Raw genomic sequence first — 20,866 nt, forward strand, 5'->3', positions numbered from 1 at the left:
CTCTAAGGTGCCCAAAGGACAGTTTCTTGCGGAGGCCGTTCCTGCTTGTGGGCCAGGGCTTATCCCAGGCTTTAGGGCGTCCCGCCCGGCACCCCTGCCCCCAGCCCCCCGAGCTTGCTTCATTTCTTGCGCTCCCTGAAGCTGCAGAGATGACACGGGTGCAGCTGCACTGGGTGCCCCTGCCCTCGAGCACCTGTCTCCCTGGAAGGGAGCGGCCACTGCCCGCTTGGCCGTCCTCTGTCTGGCTGGCTCCCCGGGCACTCTGGCCCCTTGGAGCTGAGCTGGCCGGCAGCGCTCTCGGCCTTCCGTCCCCTCCCGGGGGGCTGTGTCATCCTGCGCCGTCCAGGGCGCCCCGGTGTCCGCGGCCTGCTCCCAGCCTGGCCCTGCTCCCAGCCTGGCCCACACAACCCTGTCCGTTTTACCCTCAAGTCTTTCTGCTCGTCGCTGGCTGCCTCCCCAAGTGAGCTCGGCTTCGTGGGGGCCGAGCCTCTCTCCTACTGCACCGCCTCGGGCTCCGGGCGTTCTCAGCCTGCTGGTGGGAGCGGTTAGAGGCGCAGGGCTGCGTTCTTGAGAGCAGACGCCCCTCCATGGGGCGCGGCTGTAGGTGGGTTATGACGCAGCTGCAGAACTAACCTGGCGCCGGTGTCCACGTGGTGGAGCCTGAGAACGGCGGAGGAAAGAAGCCTCGAGAGGCAACAGGGCTGTGTGCGGTTCAGCCCGACTTACCCACAGCTGAGACCGCGGAGCGCTAAGTGCCGCTGTGGGGATGGGACACGCTTTTTTTAATGCAAAGTTAATAAACGGGTTTGGCAGTTGTGCCTGGGATGCAAGGGTGATTGAGGGGCTTTCGAGGGGCTGCAGAGCTCCCGGCGGGGTTGTGCAGTCGTAGCTGTGGGGGCCTCGGGCTTGGCGCCCTTGCTTCTTTATGCAGTGTGTTGTGCATGTTCCTTTGTATTTTGGCTTAAATACTGGAGAAGAGGAAGGAGAAGCTGGAGGGACGTGCTGTCACAGGAGGGGACTTAGCCAGGCCCTAAAAGGCATGGGGTCAGCTGGTGGCAGGAAGGGGCAGCTGCAGGCCGAGGCAAGGGCAGGGCCGTGCTGGAGGTCCCGGGCTGGAAGGCTGAGCGAGCAGCTGGCCTGTGCACACCTGGCACCTGGCCGTCAGGGCGGGTGTGGGCGAAGGCCACCCCTCCCAGGAGACTGTTTCTGAATCCTGGGTCTTGCTCCTCATGCCTTTAGCTCTTGGCTGTTCCTTTACCAGGTGGGGCTGGCAAACCATGGTCTGTTTCGTGGACATTTGCAGTGGGGGCCGAGAGGACGGCAGACAGGGCGGAAGTGGTTCAGGTGAAGGCCGACGGGCAGAAGTGGGCTGAGGGACAACGAGGGAACAGTGAGGGGTAGAAAGGAGAATTGATGGTGGCTCTGATGCTGGTCAGTCATGGAGGGAAGGGGTGCTGGGAGGAGGAGCCGGGAGCCACATGTGCTGGGAGGAGAGCCGCAGGTGCTGGGAGGAGGAGCCACAGGTGCTGGGAGGAGGAGCCACAGGTGCTGGGAGGGGGAGCCGCAGGTGCTGGGAGGGGGAGCCGCAGGTGCTGGGAGGGGGAGGAGTCACAGGTGCTGGGAGGAGGAGCCGCAGGTGCTGGGAGGAGGAGCCAGGAGCCACAGGTGCTGGGAGGAGGAGCCGCAGGTGCTGGGAGGGGGAGGAGTCGCAGGTGCTGGGAGGAGGAGCCGCAGGTGCTGGGAGGAGGAGGAGTCATAGGTGCTGGGAGGAGGAGGAGCCGCAGGTGCTGGGAGGAGGAGCCAGGAGCTGCAGGTGCTGGGAGGGGGAGCCGCAGGTGCTGGGAGGGGGAGCCGCAGGTGCTGGGAGGAGGAGGAGCCTCAGGTGCTGGGAGGGAGAGCCGCAGGTGCTGGGAGGAGGAGCCGCAGGTGCTGAAAGGAGGAGCCAGGAGCCGCAGGTGCCGGAAGGAGGAGCCAGGAGCCGCAGGTGCTGGGAGGAGGAGCCACAGGTGCTGGGAGGAGGAGCCAGGAGCCGCAGGTGCTGGGAGGGGGAGCTGCAGGTGCTGGGAAGAGACACAGGTGCTGGGAGGAGGAGGAGACACAGGTGCTAGGAGGAGGAGACAGGAGCCACAGGTGCTGGGAGGAAGAGCCGCTGGGAGGAGGAGCTGCAGGTGCTGGGGGAAGAGCCACAAGTGCTGGGAGGAGGAGCCACTGGGAGGAAGAGCCACAGATGCTGGGAGGAAGAGCCACAGGTGAGCCACAGGTGCTAGGAGGGGAGCCACAGGAGCTGGGAGGAGGAGGAGCCGCAGGTGCTGGGAGGAGGAGCCGCAGGTGCTGGGAGGAGGAGCCGCAGGTGCTGGGAGGAGGAGCCGCAGGTGCTGGAAGGAGGAGCAGCAGGTGCTGGAAGGAGGAGGAGAGACAGGTGCTGGGAGGAGGAGACACAGGTGCTAGGAGGAGGAGACAGGAGCCACAGGTGCTGGGAGGAGGAGCCGCAGGTGAGCCACAGGTACTAGGAGGGGGAGCCACAGGAGCTGAGAAGAGGAGCCTCAGGTGCTGGGAGGAGGAGCTGCAGGTGCTGGAAGGAGGAGCCAGGAGCTGCAGGTGCTGGAAGGAGGAGCCAGGAGCTGCAGGTGCTGGGAGGGGGAGCCGCAGGTGCTGGGAAGCTCGGTCAAGTGGACAGATGCCAGCGGAGTGTGCAGAAGCCTGAAGCAGTGGGGAGTGGGTGCTCCTCCACCAACCCCGCGGCCTTCAGGTGGGGTAAAGACACCTGACACTCATGAGAAAACAGTCTGGCTCTTTGCCCTTTTACCACGTGGCAGAGCTGTCATTAGTTTTCCCCTGAAGAGAGAGAATCATAATTTTAAAGGCACCTCCATGGGCCACGTCAGGTGCAGGCAGGCTCAGGGGGACGGCAGCGTGTCCAGGGAGCTACCAAACACCAGGCCTGTGGGCCACTGGCCGGGACACCCACAAGGGAAGAGGTGTGAGAAGGAGACTGGGGGAAGAGGTGTGATGAGACCTGGAGGAAGAAGGTTGATGGAGGAGACCTGGAGGAAGAGGTGTGACAGACCTGGAGGAAGAGCTGTGACAAGGAGACCTGGAGGAAGAGGTGTAACAGACTTGGAGGAAGAGGCGTGACCAGGAGACCTGGAGGAAGAGGTGTGACAGACCTGGAGGAAGAGGCGTGACCAGGAGACCTGAGGGGCGGCAGGACGGCCTGGGAACCTGGCCCCACGCCCGCCAGGTGTGGCGTGAGAGCTGCCGCCCGGCGCTGCGCTGGCCTGGAACGGGCTGCGGCCCTGGGCGGCGCTGGCCGGTGCTTCCTGAGTCTGGGCTGGTGTACCTGCAGCCCCTCCTGCGGGCCCTGAGAGCAGCTGCAGGCCCAGAGGGGGGGTGGGCGCGATGGGAAAACCGCAGGTGGTCTTAAAGGTGCCTCCGACCCCTCTCCTCACCTGGAGCTGGTGCACCTGCGTGGCCAGCCTGTGCCCTGTCCACAGCCCACCTGGCACCTGAAGGTGATGAAGGGGCCTCTTGGCCTGACTGCTGGGCTCTCCATCGGTCTCTGTCTCACTCTGTCTTTTTAAGAAATGTCTTCTTTGTTCAGTTGTTTTTACAATCATTTTAACCTGTATAATTTGGAAGCAGTTCTTTTATATTTTAGATAATTTGAAAAAATGTTTTTGGCATTTAAGCAGCTAGGGTGGACACATTTCACAAATGCTTTCATGAATTCAAAATTAGTGGTTATTCAATGGTTAAAAATAGATAAGTATGAAGGAAGCTATTTATTCATTTTACTTAACTGTCAAATATGTCATTATATTTTTTGAGGAGAGTGTCGCACCAGACAAAGAGGAAGTAGTTGGATGTATTGAAAAACAGTTCGCCCGAGCTTCTTTCTTTTCATATTAAAAAGTTACATCTGTAGATGGGAGGAGGGTTTTGTACCTAGAGGAGCATTTCTCTAGGTCTTGAACGAGTGAGTGGACTTCTGAAACTTTTCATACGTGCGTTTAGATTTAGGAGCTTGATCCAAAGTCAGAAGATACAGCAGCACCTGATAGTTTGACAATCTGCTTTGTTTCTCCATTTTTATGAGCTAAGGAAGGACCCAAAGTTGATAAAAACCACAGTTTAGGCATCCGTTAGCCACCGAGGGCTGCCCTGACAAGGTGCACACGTGGGGTAGGATCTAGAATCTCTGTGGGCAGGGCCCTGCTCCCTTGTTTGTCTGGGAGGAGAATCTGGCTCGTGCCTTTTTTTTTTTGTCTTTATTTTTTTAATGTTACATTAAAAAAATGAGGTCCTCATATACCCCCCACCCCCCTCACCCCACTCCTATAACATCAACCTTTTTTGAAAACTTTTTTTTGATATTTCGAATATTTTAAATAGTTTGAGAAAATTCTCCATGGGTTGAGGAAAGAGGAAGATGTATCGCCTGAGCCGGGCTCTGCGATGGTGAAAGTTCTTTGCCATCCGAGCCCCTCCTTGGGCCTTTGAGGGCCCGCCCGGGGCACCCACCCGCCGGGACCCCAGCCGATGCGCACTAGGTGCCCTCCCGCCTGCCCGCAGGCCTCCCCCGCACCCCCAGCTGCTCGCTGAGGCCCACCCAAAGGTGCCCGCCCAGTGCCTCCCGCCGCCCGGGGACCCTCTGAGGACTGTGGGCCCGGCTTGGGCGGCCTCTGCCCTCCCCAGGACAGTGGTCAGCAGGGTCCCCGGGCCTGGGGACCAGCCACGCGGAGGCAGGAGCTCGGCCCTCTCCACACACCCAGTGCTGGCACCCGCGAGGGCTGGTCGCCCCCACGAGGGCGAGGACGCGGCGAGCTCGTGAGGTCCGTGTGCAGCCCTGTGAGGCGGGCGCGCCCTCCCCACGCCAGCGGCCGGCCCCATGCCACAGGGTCGTGGCTGTCCCCTGCTGCGGCCACGGGCGCCGGCGCGGCCCGGCCTCCGGGAGAGCTCGGGTTGGTCCACAGCCCCCGCTCTGCGCCAAGCACCTGGAGGGAACTGTAGCTCGAGGCACCATCGTGCGGGCAGCTGGGCCTCTGGTCAAGGTGCAGCGGGCCCTGAGGCGGGAGACGGCCATGCCGTCCTGCATTTGATCGCCGGGGCAGCCTGCAGAGGGGAAAGCAGAGGAGGAGGGTGCCCCAAAGAGCAAACCTCGGGATAAGCCCGAAAAGCAGTGCGGAGCCTGAAGTGTGGGCGAAAGAAGAGGCTAGAACTGTAGGAAGAGCCGTGCTGTGTAATGTTGAACACTGGACGTTAGCGAGAAAGGGCCTTTCTTAAACTGCGGGATCCGCCGCACGGCCCGGCCTGGGCCCGTTCTGTTCCGGCGTGTGCCGTAATGCCGTTCCCTCCTCCCGGCAGTGGACCTCCTGGAGCTGAGCGCGACGAACGACCTTTTCCAGCAGCACAGCCTGAGCCAGAACGACCGGCTGCTCGGCGTGCCCGACGTCATCAGCTGCCTGACGACGGCCTACGACGGGCTGGAGCAGCGGCACGTGGACCTGGTCAACGTCCCGCTCTGCGTGGACATGTGCCTCAACTGGCTGCTCAACGTCTACGACACGTGAGTCAGCCCCCCCCCGCGGCCGCCCCGGGCTGTGGCCCTCGGCCCCTCCAGCCTTTTTAGGTGCGGTTTCTTAAAAATCGCATGTTTGCTTTCGGAATACTTTTCCCAGTGGATGTATTGATGGTGTTTGTTGGAAATGAGGGACTTTCCAAATCATGGCACTTTTAACCAACAATAGAACAGGAAAGATTCTAAGATTTTGCCTTAATTTATGAAGCTCTTAAAATTATTAGTAAAGTTACATTTTTAGTTCTCCATTTGTAAATGAATATCGGACTTTTAATACTCTTTATCAAGAAGCTAGGGGAAACCTCACGTAGCTAAGTCCAATTCCCTTCTTTGTCTTCTATAATGCGTTATAGTGTTCTTTCTTTCAAACGACAAAATCTTATATTTTTTGTTATGGATTAAAGTCATATTTTGACTCACAATCATCTGCTCTACAATGTTAACAGTAGTGATTTTGAATTTGTATTTATATTTGAATTTGTGTTTGTTATAAAAAGGGATTTGATATATATTTGCTATTAGCTTTATTTATTGCTATGATGGTTATGTGTAGACATAATTTTTAAAAATAATTTGTGCCATAGGATGTCCTAAAACCAGGATTTGCTTGGGAGCTCACCGTTACCTAAAGAGCTTTCTCAACTCCATTAATTTTGCCCTTGTGATTAAGTCAGAGCCTTCATGAAACAATCCGTTCAGAGAGCCCTGCTGGGGCTTGCTCTGCTGAAACATTTGGAATTATTCATTTTTCTAGCAGGGGGTTAAAGTATGCAAAGATGAAATAAGAAATTTAGAGCTGGCGTTTTCCTCTCAGGCCCTGAAAGTCGTTTGCCTTTAATTAGCTGTATGAAAATGTGTCTTCATCAGCCTTTCATTTGATTTAGAGAGAAAGAAGACATCCAGTTCACGAGTCCCACTGCTCAACGGCCAGTGGACCCTGTGAGGGGACCGTGATGATGACAGTTGCTTTAGAGATGTTGAGCTAAAATTTTCCTTATTTTTTATTAGCAAAATCATTTCTCTTTCCACACCAAAAGGTGTCACAGCAAAGCTTAGTTTTAGAAAGTCTGGGAGCCATTGTATGCTGAGGGTACTGAGGAGCTTCCTGGGAGCAGGTGGCGATGGCTCGGGTGACCGGGAGCCACTGCGTTCCAGCCTGGTGTGTTTTAACACACTTTATTTTAATGCACACCTCCACTGTCCCAGGGTAAAATACTATCATTGGCATGAAGCTGCTTTTCAATTTTTTAAACACCCAAGAGCGATTTCCCGTGGTCAGTTCTCCAGCCCGGCGGGTCCTGGGGGAACTGGAAAGTCACAGCATACTTGGGGGGACTTCGGTAGAGGCGGCCGCCCCGAGTCACCCTTGTCCAGGACACCAGCGCCGCCCCTGCCCACCTGCAGCAGCGGGAACTCCCGCGGCGCCTGCCCCGGGCCTCGCCTGTTGGTGTGGTTCCCCCTTCCCATCGCCTAGAGCACTCAGTGCGCGGCTGCAAGGTGCGGCTCTCATCTAGGAGGCCCGCGCCTCAGGTGCCCCGTTTGCACCTTGAAGGAAGCCAGCAGCTTTCAGGACGCATTTCCCTTCCAGGTCAGAGGCCTCCAGGGGCGTCCAGGCGGGGTCAGAGGCCAGGCGGGGTCAGAGGTGCCGCTCAGCCGCGCCTTTGTCTCCAGCAGGAGGACCCGGCCAGCCCCCTGGGCCCCTCCACTGCCAAGGCGTGGCCATTAGGTTCCCCCAGTGATGAGGATGCGCTCCCCGGCGTCAGGAGGGAAGGGCAAGCCTGGGCCCCCGGGACGATGCCATCCTCTAACACCACCCTTCCTCCGGCCCACCTACGGACCCTGAGTTTGTGGCTGCCTCCCTGGTGTGCGAGGTGCCTTACCTGGTGTGTGAGATGCCGTACCTGGTGTGCAAGATGATTTACCTGCTGTGTGAGGTGCCTTACCTGCTGTGTGAGGTGCCTTACCTGGTGTGTGAGATGCCATACCTGGTATGCAAGATGATTTACCTGCTGTGTGAGGTGCTTTACCTGGCATGTGAGGTGCTGTACCTGGTGTGCAAGATGCAGCTAGGACTGATATCTTCAGCCTCAGCCAGTTCTCAAATAAAGAGCCAGGCACATGCTGTAAGTCCTGGAATTTTGGAATTAGAAGGACTTTGGTGATTGTCCATTCTGCGCCTCATTTGATTGAGAAACTGAGCCAGCGAAGCATACGCGTCACCATAGATACCCACTGCCTATCAGCAGGCAATTAGAGAACTGTTATGCCGCTTTTTGACAGTCACTTGATTATTCTTACCATACTGCCAAATCTAGAAAAAACAGTGAAACTGTTTCAGATTTTTACATGTATGCACCTCCTCCAAATATGCTGAATTTTTGTGGGGAAAAAGCTGTTTTCCTATGCTGTGGAGGACGAGAATCGAGAGTTCTGATTTTGGCTGCTGGGTGACTTGGCAGCCACTTAACTTTTGACATCTCAATTTCTCATCTGGAAAACTGAGATAAAAATATCTGCTCTGCTTACCACACGTAATAAGGGTGACTGTGAGGGCAAGCAAGCTGATGGATGTGAGAGGACTTTATAAACTACAGAGGTAAAATTGATTCCATCCGTGAGGTCACGGCCTCCCCTCAGCCTTCCTCTTCCAGGTTAAAGAGCCTCATTTCTCCGTCTTCCTTCCTGATGTAATGGAAATCTGAAGTGTTTAAGGTGTGATTTAGAGCAATTGTCTGGAATACTCGGTTTAAATGTGTGTGCGCCTGCAGGAGATAGTAACCTTGTTTGCTGCACTATCATTTCACTTCTCTCTTCCGAGACGGGGATAATTTTAATTTATAAGGCGGATGCTCTCCTAGGCACGCTGGTTTCAGGAGTTGCTCATGAAAACTGCTGGGGGTCAGTCGTCACGGAACAGTCTCTGACGGCAGCCAAGTGCCCCAAACGGGGTGGCTTAAATAGCAGAGCTTGGTGCCTCTGGGCCTCGAGGCTGGCAGGCGCGTCCCTCCTGCCATTTCAGGCTTGTCGGGGGCGGCGCTCCTTGGCGCGTGGCAGCCTCCGCCTTCGCGTGCCCCTGCTCTGGTGTCTGTCCGCGTCTTTGTCCTTCTTATAAGGACCCCAGTCATGGCTTAGGGCTCACGCCACCCCAGGGGGCCTTATCTGAATCATTTGCCCCTGCAGAGCCCCTCTGTCAAAGCGAGGTCACACCCCCAGCCGGCGGGGGGGAGTGTCCCCACGTCTTTGGGGAGTGCAGCTCTGCCCGCGGTGGCCCCAGTAGATGCAGGGCCTCAGGCCATGGCTTGGCCCCGTCTCGCCCCCTCCAGGGTTCCCGTTCAGCATCGAGCCCACTCTGCCTGGCCCCACGTGGCCTGTGCGGCTCTCGGCCCTTACCTGGGGGTCCTCCCCCAGCCCGGGAGCCCGACCCCGGGCTCCTGCACGCTCTGCTGTCCCCTCCACCCAGCCAGCCCTGTCCTCAAGGTGCCGTGTGTGGCCCGTCTCCTGCGCAGGTGGCGAGACCGGCGGCGAGTGGCCCCATGGCCTGACCCCTGGCTCTTCTTCTGCGCCGGGAGGCCACGCCCCATGAGGCTCAGGAGCTGTGCCCGGGCTCCAGGGGCTGGGGTGACCCCGCCGCCCTCTCCCCCATGGCGCCCGAGAGCCCCAGCCTCCACGAGGAGCCCGGCCGGGTCTCCACATTCAGCCGTCGCTGCCGTCCCAGGTCCTCGGATCGTGGGAGCTAAGCAGCTGTTGTCATTGTCCTGTGACAATTAGGAGACCCCTAAAGAAATATAGAGTAGAAACGCTTCACAGCATGGCGCAGCACAGGATTAATTTGAAATGAGTCCTTCCGTACTGGTGAGAGACTGGGTAGAGTGCATTATTTTGGAAATTCTTGTACCTCTGGCTATATTGACTTTTAAATTTCGGAATTAACTGTTTCACAGGTCAATTCTGAATGCTGTGTACATACTTAGTAAGGGTTTGATAAGTCCATTGGGTGTGATTTAATATAGAGGATAAATTCTAGACTATTGATGGGCTATTTTGAAAGTATATTTCACAAAGAATTCCTTTGTTATTTTATTTTCTTTATTATTTTATTTATATTTTATATGTTATTTTACCTATCCAGGAATGCATTTAAGTAGTTCTAACTTGAGAATGGAAGAAATTCAATTGGCATTAATAGTAAAAATATCAAAATCAATATTTGAATATGGATGGGCAATAAGACTACTTAAAATTGAAGCTACATGAGACACATTATCAAATTTTATATATTCATTTAACGATGGTAAACTTTTACTAATGGGTTTTCAGTGTACTCTACTTAGGTATTTTTACAAGGCCACAAGGAAATAGCAGTAAAACCCTGAACGGGACGAGGCTCTGAGGTGACAGCCGTAAAGGCGGTACTTGTGGACGGCGACGGGCTCCAGGACAGGCACGCGCTGTCCGTCTTGGTGGTTTCCCGACCCCCAGCCCACCCCAAGACCTCCTTCAGGGACCGGCACTGGCCGACAACTGAGCCGTCCTGGAGAAATGAAGGAATAAAAAGAACCCTTTGCTTGTAAAGATGAAAGAAAGTTTTCTCCCAGCTGTCTTGGAAGGGAAATCAAAATGGTCTTTCATTGGCACGATGTGAAACTCTTTCCTACTGTTAATTAATACAGTTTGTATTTAATTGTAGTGGGAAGCTGCCCAAATAGAGATTCCACACCTGTCTAAGATCATTGACTTATCATTACAATAATGATTAATAAAAAACGCATTGAAAAAAGTCAAAATAAAGGAAGACAGTTTTATGTAGATATATCTTTGGCCCTTTCTTGCTGTCCTAAGCCACATGTATATCGTGTATCGCTCTAGCTATCTATTTTGGGTGTTACATTTGAAATTATTAACATATAGGTTTTAACTCACAGCATTTATTTTATTTTTTTTAATTAAAATTATTTATTTTAGACTTTCATGCCAATGTGCTGGAGGTGCAGTTAATGTTGGGGTTTAAGATATATTTAGGGGATTTGAATCTCTGGACTGACAATGTGATAGCCAGATCCTGAGCCTCAACAGACTCCAGCACCTACAATCTGATTTATTGGACTTACCACACTCAGCTAAGATGGAGTTGAAGAAGGACAACCACCACACCATGGAGCCTAGAGTGATTACAACTGAAAATGGGAGGATTGCATCCAGCATCCAGGTGGAATCTGACCCTCCTCTTGACATAGAGGTGCAATGGACACAACCAATCCAATGTCCACATAGAAGAGGTGGCATTGGAATGGGAAAAGTGGACATAGTGGACGAAGGGTATGGGGAAAGGCAGGAAGAGATGAGAGGTGGAGGCATCTTTGGGACATGGAGCTGCCCTGGATGGTACTTCAGAGGCAATCACCGGACATTGTAAATCCTCACAGGGCCCACTGGATGGAATGGAGGAGAGTATGGGCTATGATGTGAACCAATGTATATGAGGTGCAGAGGTGCCCAAAGATGTACTTACAAAATCCAATGGATGTGTCATGATGATGGGAACGAGTGTTGTTGGGGGGGGGGAGAGGGGGGGTGGGGGGATGGGGTTGAATGGGACCTCACATATATATTTTTAATGTAATATTATTACAAAGTCAATAAAAAATAAAAAAATTAAAAAAAAAAAATTATTTATTTTTACGAATTATATTCAAAAAATACGAGGTCCCAATCAACCCCACCGTCCACACCCCCCACTCCCCCCACTGCAACACTCTCTCCCATCATCGTGAGACATCCATTGCACCCAGTAAGTATATCTCTGAACATCACTGCACCCCGTAGTCAATGGTCCACATCATAGCCCACACTCTCCCCCTTTCCATCCAGTGGGCCCTGGGGGGGTCTACAATGTCCTGTAATTGTCCGTGAAGCACCACCCAGGATAACTCCACGTCCCGAAAACGCCTCCACATCTCATCTCTTCCTCCCATTCCCCAAACCCAGCAGCCACCATGGCTACCCTTCCCACACCCATTCCACATTTTCTCTGAACTCACAGCATTTATAAAAAAGGAACTACATTCCCCTTTGTCGTTCCCGCTTTCTCTTTGCTTTAATTCATTCTTCTTCGTTCATGTACCGCACACGACTGACCTCAGGCTGCTCTTCTCTCAGGGTCGCTTAAACACCCCATTAAAAATGTGTCATGAAACCAGAGCACTGGGTTCAACAATAATCGGTTATGAAATGCATAGATAAGGTAAAATTCAATTAAGTTATTCTTTAAGATGCAGTCCTTTTTTATGGCTTACCCTTGAAGAATAGATATGGAGAAATAATTAATGTCGTGGACACAGATGTCAGCGCCCTAACTGATTGAGATCCTTGTAATTCCAGGGGTCGGACCGGGAAAATCAGGGTGCAGAGTCTGAAGATCGCGTTGATGTCGCTCTCCAAAGGCCTCCTGGAGGAGAAGTACAGATGTACGTGAGCACTGCCAGCCGCAATGCCTTTATGACGCCCGTCTCCTGGGCCCCTACTCGACACGCATGCCGACAGTAACGCCCCCCCTAACCCTTGCCATGCACGTCACAGAGGGCCCCGGAGCTGGTGGGGCAAGAGCCGATGGCGGGCTCCGGGGCGGTGCCTTCCTGGGCTGGGCACAGCTGCAGTGAGAGCTGCCCACCTCGGGGCATGGTCAGGTCCCTTTCCCAGCTGGGACAGGGAATGCTGAGGCAGGCTCAGACCTGGAGCAGCAGCTCAGCCAGCACGCCGTGGGGCTGGAACTTGATCCTAAATATTTCCCACTCCAAAGCCCATGTTTTAAAAATTCCCATATGCTTTCTTTCAATGCTAAAAATGTTAAGCTGGACTAGATTCTTTACAGACCTAGTCAGGCCATAAGCCTAAATAATTTTACTTTGAAGCCGAAGCAACCTAAAAGTGAATTTTTTGACAGTGCTGTGTTTGTTGTATTCACCACACACACCCCTGCTGCCCCTCGCGGTGGGCTGACGGAGGGTTTCTGGGCTTCTGGAAAGAGCCCGGGAGGCTGCCCTTCAACCTGGATGCACCGCGTTGCTGCAGGAGCTTTGCACCCCCGCCAGGAGCTGGTAACTAACAGTTCAGGAAACTGGAACTCAGCTGAAAAAGGAGGCTTGTGACTCCTTTCCTGTAGAGAATTAGAGATAATGCATTGAAAAGTGTCTAGAGAGAGCAGTTGAATAAATGATAGGAATTGACAAATGTCCTCAAACGCTTCACACTATAAAATAGCTTGGATTTAATTTTGTCCATAAAATATGGATAATTGGCTCCTGCAGAGCATATTCTCAGGCATGTCTTTATAGATCCATCCCCTTCTGTGGGGAGAGGGGTAGGGCTAACTTATGAATGAAGAGAAATGAAAAAAACGGAGGATACTTGATCCCACTCCCTGTAAACTTGGTGCGCTGTATGTCTTATGTGAACACACGTCCCTAAAAACCTCTGTTTTCTAGAATTGCTGTAAAGTTATTTGATTTTTAGCTTCAGGTCCAGAACAAACACGGTGGCCTGCTTTCATTACATAGTTCACAAGATTGCCAGGGGCAATAGGTGTGGGTTTTTGTGACCTGGAAAGCTGGTCGTAGAATTCGAGGCCCCATGTCTGGAAGGAGCGAGGGCCTCTTAAGCTGTGCAGAAAACCTGTGCGTGGGCTTTTGTTTTGTGGCACTTTATCCAGAATTTAATTTATCTGGATTATTTTTCCCAAATGTAAAGTCTTCAGCAACATAAATGTCAAAAGATACGGTTTATGAAATGGAAAAGGTTCTCTCTGGAGCGAGTGGGAAAGGGACGTGTTGGTGGGCGCAGCCACGTGGGGGGTCAGGAAGGGATGGAGGGAGCCCCTGCGCTCCAACGCCCGTGGGCAGCATTCTCCAAAAGGTCGGTGGGGTCACAGGGCTGGACTCAGCCCCACGCTCGTCACGCATCTGCAGTGTGCTTGCTCAGTCTTCCCAGCCCTGCTTTTCAAGTGGTTGTCGGAATAAGCGGAGAGCGGAAGTCTTACAAAATGGCAGCTGTAGCAACAGAATGAGAAACAAATTCTGCAGAACGCACCCTACGAGACAGCCTGTCTCCTCGCATGCACGCGCTCGAGGACACTGAACTCTCCCATCTCTCAGATGAGGCGTCTGTCCACCTCCATGACCACCCACACTCTCGTGAGCATCATGGACACACTTTCTGCAAATACCAGGAAACCTCCCTACAAGTCAACAAGAAACTTTCAAATTATGGAAAGGGAAGCTTAAGCACTGTAATGAAAATGTCTGGTATTTAATTGAATCCACGAAGCATGCCATTTTAGGACTTAATTAAATAAGAAATCTCTTGGGTTGAAATCTTTCATCTACAGCTTTACTGGGAGTACTGAGACGGGCAGTGTTCTGGGGTTTGTTTTGTCTTTTACTTTGCCATCCTTAACAATTCTGGCTCCAGTTTTGATTTCCCCAGTGATACCAGAACACGTCCCCGTTATTATTTCCTTTGTTGAAATTAACATTCAAGATAGCGTGCTCCTTAAACTCCATGGCAGAGGTGCTGGCCTGGGTCAGCTGGAGTCCATCGGAAATGGATGTTGCCGTGGCCGACAAGGGGGCCCTTCGTTGGCCCCTCCCGGGCTCTCAGCGCTTCCTGCAACATCCCTTGATCCGGGTCTGATGGGCTTACGGGACGTGTCTCATCAAAACATGTTCTCGAGCCATCCTTTCCAAGGCCCACCTGCACCTCGTAGGTGCGAGTTTATTGGAATTTGGTTTTAGTTGTGATTTTCCTTGACGCCCGTCGAGGTTTGTTATCTCTCGCTCTATCAGCACAATGTGAACATTTGTAAGAGTTTAGAAGGATGTCAGAATGTCTACGCAATCTCTTTCCCATGTGCTGTGAGTGGTTTTATCTCAGCGGAGGCTCAGGGATGGCGCTCTGCTTGGAAAGCGGCCAGTTGGCTGAGTCAGTCTCACTGAGCCCAGGGCCGTCCTTGAAGAGCTATTATCCGTGTAAATTAGGACCACATCCACCTGTCACGCCTCTTCCAAGGAACAGGCTTAAAATGAGCGCCATAATAAGAATCCTGGACACGAACCTGTGATCGTCTTATTTTTAAAAGAAGAAGAAACAGGCAGGCAGAGCGCTAGCCAAATCTCCGTAAACACACGATAGAAATTAAATGCGTGTTCGTTGACTGCCTTGCTCACACGTGCTCGTGGCGTCAGTCGCGCTGCATTCAGTGGCTGGGCCAGCTCAGTGGGTGGTGTTTACTGTTGGTTCTACTCAGTCAGCCTTTATTCCTCTTTAAAAACTAAAGCCATCCTTTCGACCTGGTATTCATGTATCAGGGATTGTTTGAGAATGGCTTCTAGGATCCAATAAAAATTTACTTCTATTTGGGGAAATTTTCCATAAAAAGGTTTTAGATTTTGTGTGCTTGTATTTGGGGAACTTAGAAATTTCTTTCCAGGAGTATTAGTTTCTCTAATGAAGTGGATTGTTTTTGCATGAAATTCCTTCCTGCTCCAGAAGTGGCTTACTGAAGTACATTAGTTTTATTGATGGTAACATGGCAATAATTTTAATCTTCAGAATGTTGCATTTGATAGAAAGAAGGTAAGCCAGTGCTGGAAAGGAGGAAAATTTTAATTATTATTGAATCAAGAAATTTAGAAAATGGGTCATTCTTGTTTGATTGTTTTTAACGAATAAGAAAGCTTAAGAATTATGTGAAAGTAGGCACAAATTTTTTTAGGTCCTTTGAAGGACACTTCCTTGTACTTGTTAGTGTTTCTTATAGAAATAAATTTGAATGCAGGATCTTTAATGTAAGCTCAGATCTAGATTGGTAACTTTTTGAACCGAGGCGTGAACACGAAACGTTGCTGAAGTGTGTCAGCATTACGGGCTCGCCCTTAAGGCGCCGTGTCCTTCTGGGAAGCTCTGCTCTGAGGCAGGCCCCTCTCCCGAAGAGCAGACACCTGCGGAGGCCATGAAATGCACCCACAGCCTGTGCTGCACCAATTTAAAGGAAATCCGTGTTTATCGATCTGTGTATACTCATTGAGAGAACACGCAGGTGTTTCAAGAAGCCCGTGGTTAAAGGCTCTGGTTTCAGACACTGAGTCGTCACCGACGTCCTTCGTGAGGGGCTTCGGAGCCAGGGGACAGTTCACCTCGTCTGTCGCCCGGGACGTCTTTTAGCCTAGCTCTAGTAGAACCAGAGCCATCTTGGAAGTGCAGGAACCCTGAGGTTGAATCTAGAGCGGCCCCACGGCCCGGCGGTCCCACCCCAGGCCTGTCCCCAAGAGAACTGAAAGCTGGGCCTCGGCAGGTGCTCATCCCGCAGTGCTCGTGGCAGCAGGAGCGGGGCAGCTCTGGGCTCTGTGCCCGGAGGAACGGGAGCGAAGTGTGGCCCGTGCGGCGGGCGCTCAGCTGTAAGCAGGGGTGGTGCTCCGAGGCGGGGGGCTGGGCCTGGGGGACGTGCCGCTGTGGGCAGGACCCGGCCCCGAGGACAGAGGTCGCCGGGCGCACCTGTGCCCGCTCTGCAGTTACAGCCCCTGGAGGCGGAGGGCGGCTGGAGGGGGCAGGCGTGCGGGGACCGGCACAGACAGCGGCAGGTGCGGGCGCGCTGACCCTCCCGTCCTCGCAGGCCTCTTCAGGGAGGTGGCCGGGCCCACCGAGACGTGCGACCAGCGGCAGCTGGGCCTCCTGCTCCACGACGCCATCCAGATCCCGCGGCAGCTCGGGGAGGTGGCCGCCTTCGGGGGCAGCAACATCGAGCCCAGCGTGCGCAGCTGCTTCCAGCAGGTGGGCGGTGGGGGGGAGGGCTGGGGGCGGCCTCGGGGGGTGGGGGAGGCCCAGGTGGGGTGGAGGAGGCCTGGGCGGGTCGGGGGTGGGGGACGTGGGCAGGCCTGGGCTGGGGGGGCTGGGGCTGCTCACCGGCAGAAGCCGAGGCCAGGCCGAGCCAGGCAGGGCGGGCCCCGGGGCCTCCACACAGACGCGTGCTTTGTTTCTTACGGCTCTTGTGGGTCTGGGGACAGTGGCCTGGTGGGGCACCTCGCTGTCCCCTGTTGGTGGCCCAGCTCCTGCCCCTGCCCCCCCGCCCCCTCACCTGCAGAGGCCCCCATTCCTGGACCCCAGTCCAGCCTGAGCACCCATGCCCCTGCTGGGAGCCCAGCCTCCGCTCCCCCACCCGCAGGCCCCTCGCCGGGCTGGTCTCCTGCTCTCATCCCAGCGTCCACTCACCCCCCAGGGGTGCCCTGGCCGACCCCTGCCAACGGGGCCCGGGGCCTGGCTACTTGCCTCTGGATGCGAGCACTTCTTGGGTGCCTGTTGTCGAGGCACAGGGCTGTGCAGGCTCCTGGGTGCTACCTCCCGAGTCTGAGCCTGAAGACAAGGCTGTGTCTGTCTCGACCACACAGCGACTCAGTGAATATTTGCAAAATAAATGAGTCAAAATGCCCTGAGTTCCTCAGAGGTAAAAATTTGTAGATTTATATATACATAAATTAATGGTAACTTACTAAAATTATAGTATTTTCTTTGAGACCATACATATGAAAGGAAAAGTAAGTCCAAAGTTCAGGACTGTTGTAGCTACTTAATTTTAAATCAGAAATGTACCCAAGCTGCTTTTCAGAGTTTCCTGTGCATAAAGGCATATTGTAAACATATCACTAGTGTAACATGCATGTGTCTTAAGTACAAAATGACAGATATTTTGCCAAGACTTATCCGATGACTTGTTGTGGCTGGGGAAAAAGAATTCTCCCGTCAATCTTTATGTAGAATAAATGTCATAGGTTATTGTATTTTACAATGGCCCTTTCCCTAGACATACCAGCAATACCCAATGAAAATTCTAGATTGACTGAGTCACAACAACAGCAGCAGGAGATGGGGTGGCACGGCCGTAGCCCCACACACAGGAAAACCAGCTAGTGTTAGACTTCAAGAGGGGAGAGGACGTCCCCACAATTCACCTCGAGAACCTTGGAAATCCTGCCCAGTCCACACATAGCGACATGCCATGCGAAGGTGTAACGGCACCGTGGCAGGACACAAACGAGTTCCTAGCCGCGTTTAGTGCCCCTCACGTCTGCCAAGTCAAAAAGGAGTCTACTCTCCTAATTTGTTACTTTCTTAGAAGAACGAGTTTGAAGTATTTATGTAAACTTACCTAGACTCGTGTGATTTTTTAAAAAAATCTGAGTATTACAGGGTCCGAGGATTTTTCCTTCTTTCTATATGACCATTCCTGCGTTCTCTGTCTTATATTCTGGAATATTCTTGCTTGAAGAACTTCACTGACCTGGCGGGGATCAGCTCACTTTCCTTTCACTTCCACACAGTTTGGGAAGTCGTTTCCCAGTTGCAGTTGCAGTTGCAGCAATGACGTTTTCTTCCCTTTGAACGTGCCTGTTTCCCTCCAGAACAACAACAAGCCGGAGCTCAGCGTGAAGGAGTTCATCGACTGGATGCACCTGGAGCCGCAGTCCATGGTGTGGCTGCCCGTGCTGCACCGCGTGGCCGCCGCCGAGACCGCAAAGCACCAGGCCAAGTGCAACATCTGCAAAGAGTGCCCGATCGTGGGGTTCAGGTAGGCCCCGGCCGGGCCCGCGCCCCGTGCGCTCGCCCCGGCCGGCCAGCGCTCGGTCCACCCCGCGAGAGCTCCAGCGCGCTCGGGAGTGGCCCCTCCGTCCAGCTCGTTCAGGACTGTCCCCTTCTGCTCCTCGGGTCCAGAACCAGAGGTTTCTACAAATCTCGTGACAAACACCCCAGAAACGTTCATGCCTGACCATTGCATGAGGGATTATAGGGACACAGTGGAATTTGAGGTGTGTCTGAGGCCCCTGGGGTTGACTCGGTGAGCAGGAGAATACGGTCGGAATCCTGACGGGGAAGTAATCCCATCGGTTTTGTTACTTCTTCCCACTTCCGAGGGGCGTGGCTAACCGTGGCCCCCTTCTCGCAGGAGCACGGCTGAGCGCCACGCCGTAATGGGATGGGTGCATCAGGCTCGTCGTCCGTGGCCCCAAAGCAGACCCTCTGTCCGCGGGGCGCGTGGTTCGCCCCACGACGTAGCGTCTTCTTACCCCTCTTCTCCTAGTGTCGAGACACGGTGTGCCTCGGAACAAGGACTCTTGTCCTCGGGAGGCATCTGCTGGCCACCCCGTCTTAGATTGGAAATCTGCCACGTAGCAACACGAGGCCCTCAGCGGTGGGGCCCGAGGCTCTCGTGTGTCCCCACTGGCTCGAGTCTACATGAGTCAGCCAAAGGGGTGCAGATGCAAAGTACCAGAAATCTGTTGGGTTTTGTAAAGGGTATCTATTTGGGGTAAAAGCTTACAGTTACAAGGCCCCAAAGAGTCCCACTCACGGTAAGAGGTACTTCCTCACCAAAGTCTGTTGCCACATGTTGGAGCAAGATGGCGGGTGATGTCTGCAAGGGTTCAGCCTTCCTTCTTCCTCTTAAGGCTCATGGTCCCAGCTTCTTCCCATCTCAGCTGCAGGCTGCAGGGCCGTTTCCTTTCAGGCCTTCTCAGCTGCTCAGGGCTCTGGTCTCTTCAGCTGCAGACTGACGGGTGAATGGCTCAGCTCTCTCCCCAGGGCTTTAGCTGTTTGTGCCTTCTCCTTCCTGTCACCTGGCAGGACTGAAATGATCACGTTCTCTCCTCTTGCGTGTCTGTGGAGCTCTCTTTCTTCCTGTGCCTTCTTCTGTGTGTCTCTTGAGTGAGTGTCCATTTATACAGCCACCAAGGGCAATTCCTCAGGGAGAATGCGCAGGTGAACGCGATGCGCAGGGTCAGTCTTACACAAGAGGGTTAAACTTCCCATGCAAGAGTGCGTTGGGGTCAAGGCTGGATTTAGTTTGCTTCTTCATTCCCAGAGAGATCTAACTTTAATTTTCCTTTGATGACTAGTTTAGACCAAACATGAAAATGCGTTTGTAAAATATAATGCCTTTTGAGGGAATTTGGAGATTCATTTCTTGTTGATAACCTAATCAATATTTGAAAATTTGATGTCAAGCTAATAAACACAACTCTCTTTTCTTCTCTTCCAATTTTTTGTCAGAAATTCTTCTCACATAACATCTTTATTCTCCCATCATGTTGAAACCTTGCACTCCAAAATGAGACTTGCACTCCAAAAATGTAAACTTTCTTTTCTTATTTGGGAGATTTTATTAATCTCCTTGTGTTATTTAAGATTCCCTTTTTACTAATTTGTAGCTTTGGTACTAAGCAAATCCCACATTTTAGGGAAATCTACCTTTTATTTCTAAAGTGGTTTGAGTGAAGGAGATTCCTTGTTACAGTTGGTGGACTGGGACTAAGTGACAGGCAGGCAAGCCAGCGACCCTTCTCTTCTCTGCAGGTACAGGAGTCTAAAGCATTTTAACTACGATGTCTGCCAGAGCTGCTTCTTTTCTGGGCGAACAGCCAAAGGACACAAGCTGCATTACCCAATGGTGGAATATTGCATACCTGTGAGTACTGAGCTGCTACCCTTTTGTTTTTGTTTTAAAACATTGCTTTTGAATTAACTGTCTAAAATTTTCTTGTTTAGACTTGAATTTTCTGGGAAAAAAATCTCTTATAAGATTGCTTAGCTATACCTTGTTATTGTTTTGTTTTCTTTTAAGTAAATGCATCTCTATTGAGTTATCCCTACAGAATATTTGTACTTTTTCAGAATGATTAATTTATTAAAATTTTATTTATGTTCTGCTTTTAAACATAACTTTCTTGGTAGCAAACACTTTTAAGAGTTCACGCTGACCTACTTAGAAAATGATTCTAATTGACTTGTATTGATGAGAAATAACATTTCTTTTGGGCATATTTAAGGTGTTTTTATGATTAAATAATATATTCCCATTAGCAAAAATGTGAAAACTGATAAATTAAAACTATCCATAAGTCTACTCCCAAATAAACTATCTTCCAATATTTTCCAATCTCTGTGGATTTTACAATATTTGTTTTTGTATTTATGACATTTTGATCCTGTTTTCTTCACTAAACAGTTTAAACCATAAATGCCCCTCCAAGTTTTCACACAATATAGTTTTCTTTAGTTATAAACTATTTGAGGAAATTACCATAATTTACCTAACATTCCCTAAATTTGGAGATTTAGCTTATTTTTAATTTTCCGCTCTTATAAACAACACCCTTATAAAAGTATCTTCATGAAGATTGCTTTTCTTACATATAAGTTGCATTTTCATAGGATAAAGTGGTAGAAAGAGATGATCTGGGGCAATGA

The 20,866-nt window shown here is 52.1% G+C and overlaps 1 protein-coding gene across 7 annotated transcripts in view; it reads left to right on the forward strand.

Annotated features, from left to right (window-relative positions):
- Positions 1 to 20,866, forward strand: part of UTRN (utrophin) — a 437,542-nt gene that overhangs the window by 380,481 nt on the left and 36,195 nt on the right. For all 7 annotated transcript variants that reach the window (XM_071218696.1, XM_058307593.2, XM_058307595.2 and 4 more), the window contains 5 exons: positions 5,365 to 5,566; positions 11,957 to 12,042; positions 16,242 to 16,399; positions 18,025 to 18,191; positions 19,973 to 20,084. In XM_071218696.1, coding sequence (XP_071074797.1) covers positions 5,365 to 5,566; positions 11,957 to 12,042; positions 16,242 to 16,399; positions 18,025 to 18,191; positions 19,973 to 20,084 — 725 coding nt within the window. The remainder of the gene's footprint in view (positions 1 to 5,364; positions 5,567 to 11,956; positions 12,043 to 16,241; positions 16,400 to 18,024; positions 18,192 to 19,972; positions 20,085 to 20,866) is intronic.

Source organism: Dasypus novemcinctus, chromosome 11 (assembly GCF_030445035.2).
Source record: "Dasypus novemcinctus isolate mDasNov1 chromosome 11, mDasNov1.1.hap2, whole genome shotgun sequence".
Classification (NCBI taxonomy): Eukaryota; Metazoa; Chordata; class Mammalia; order Cingulata; family Dasypodidae; genus Dasypus; species Dasypus novemcinctus.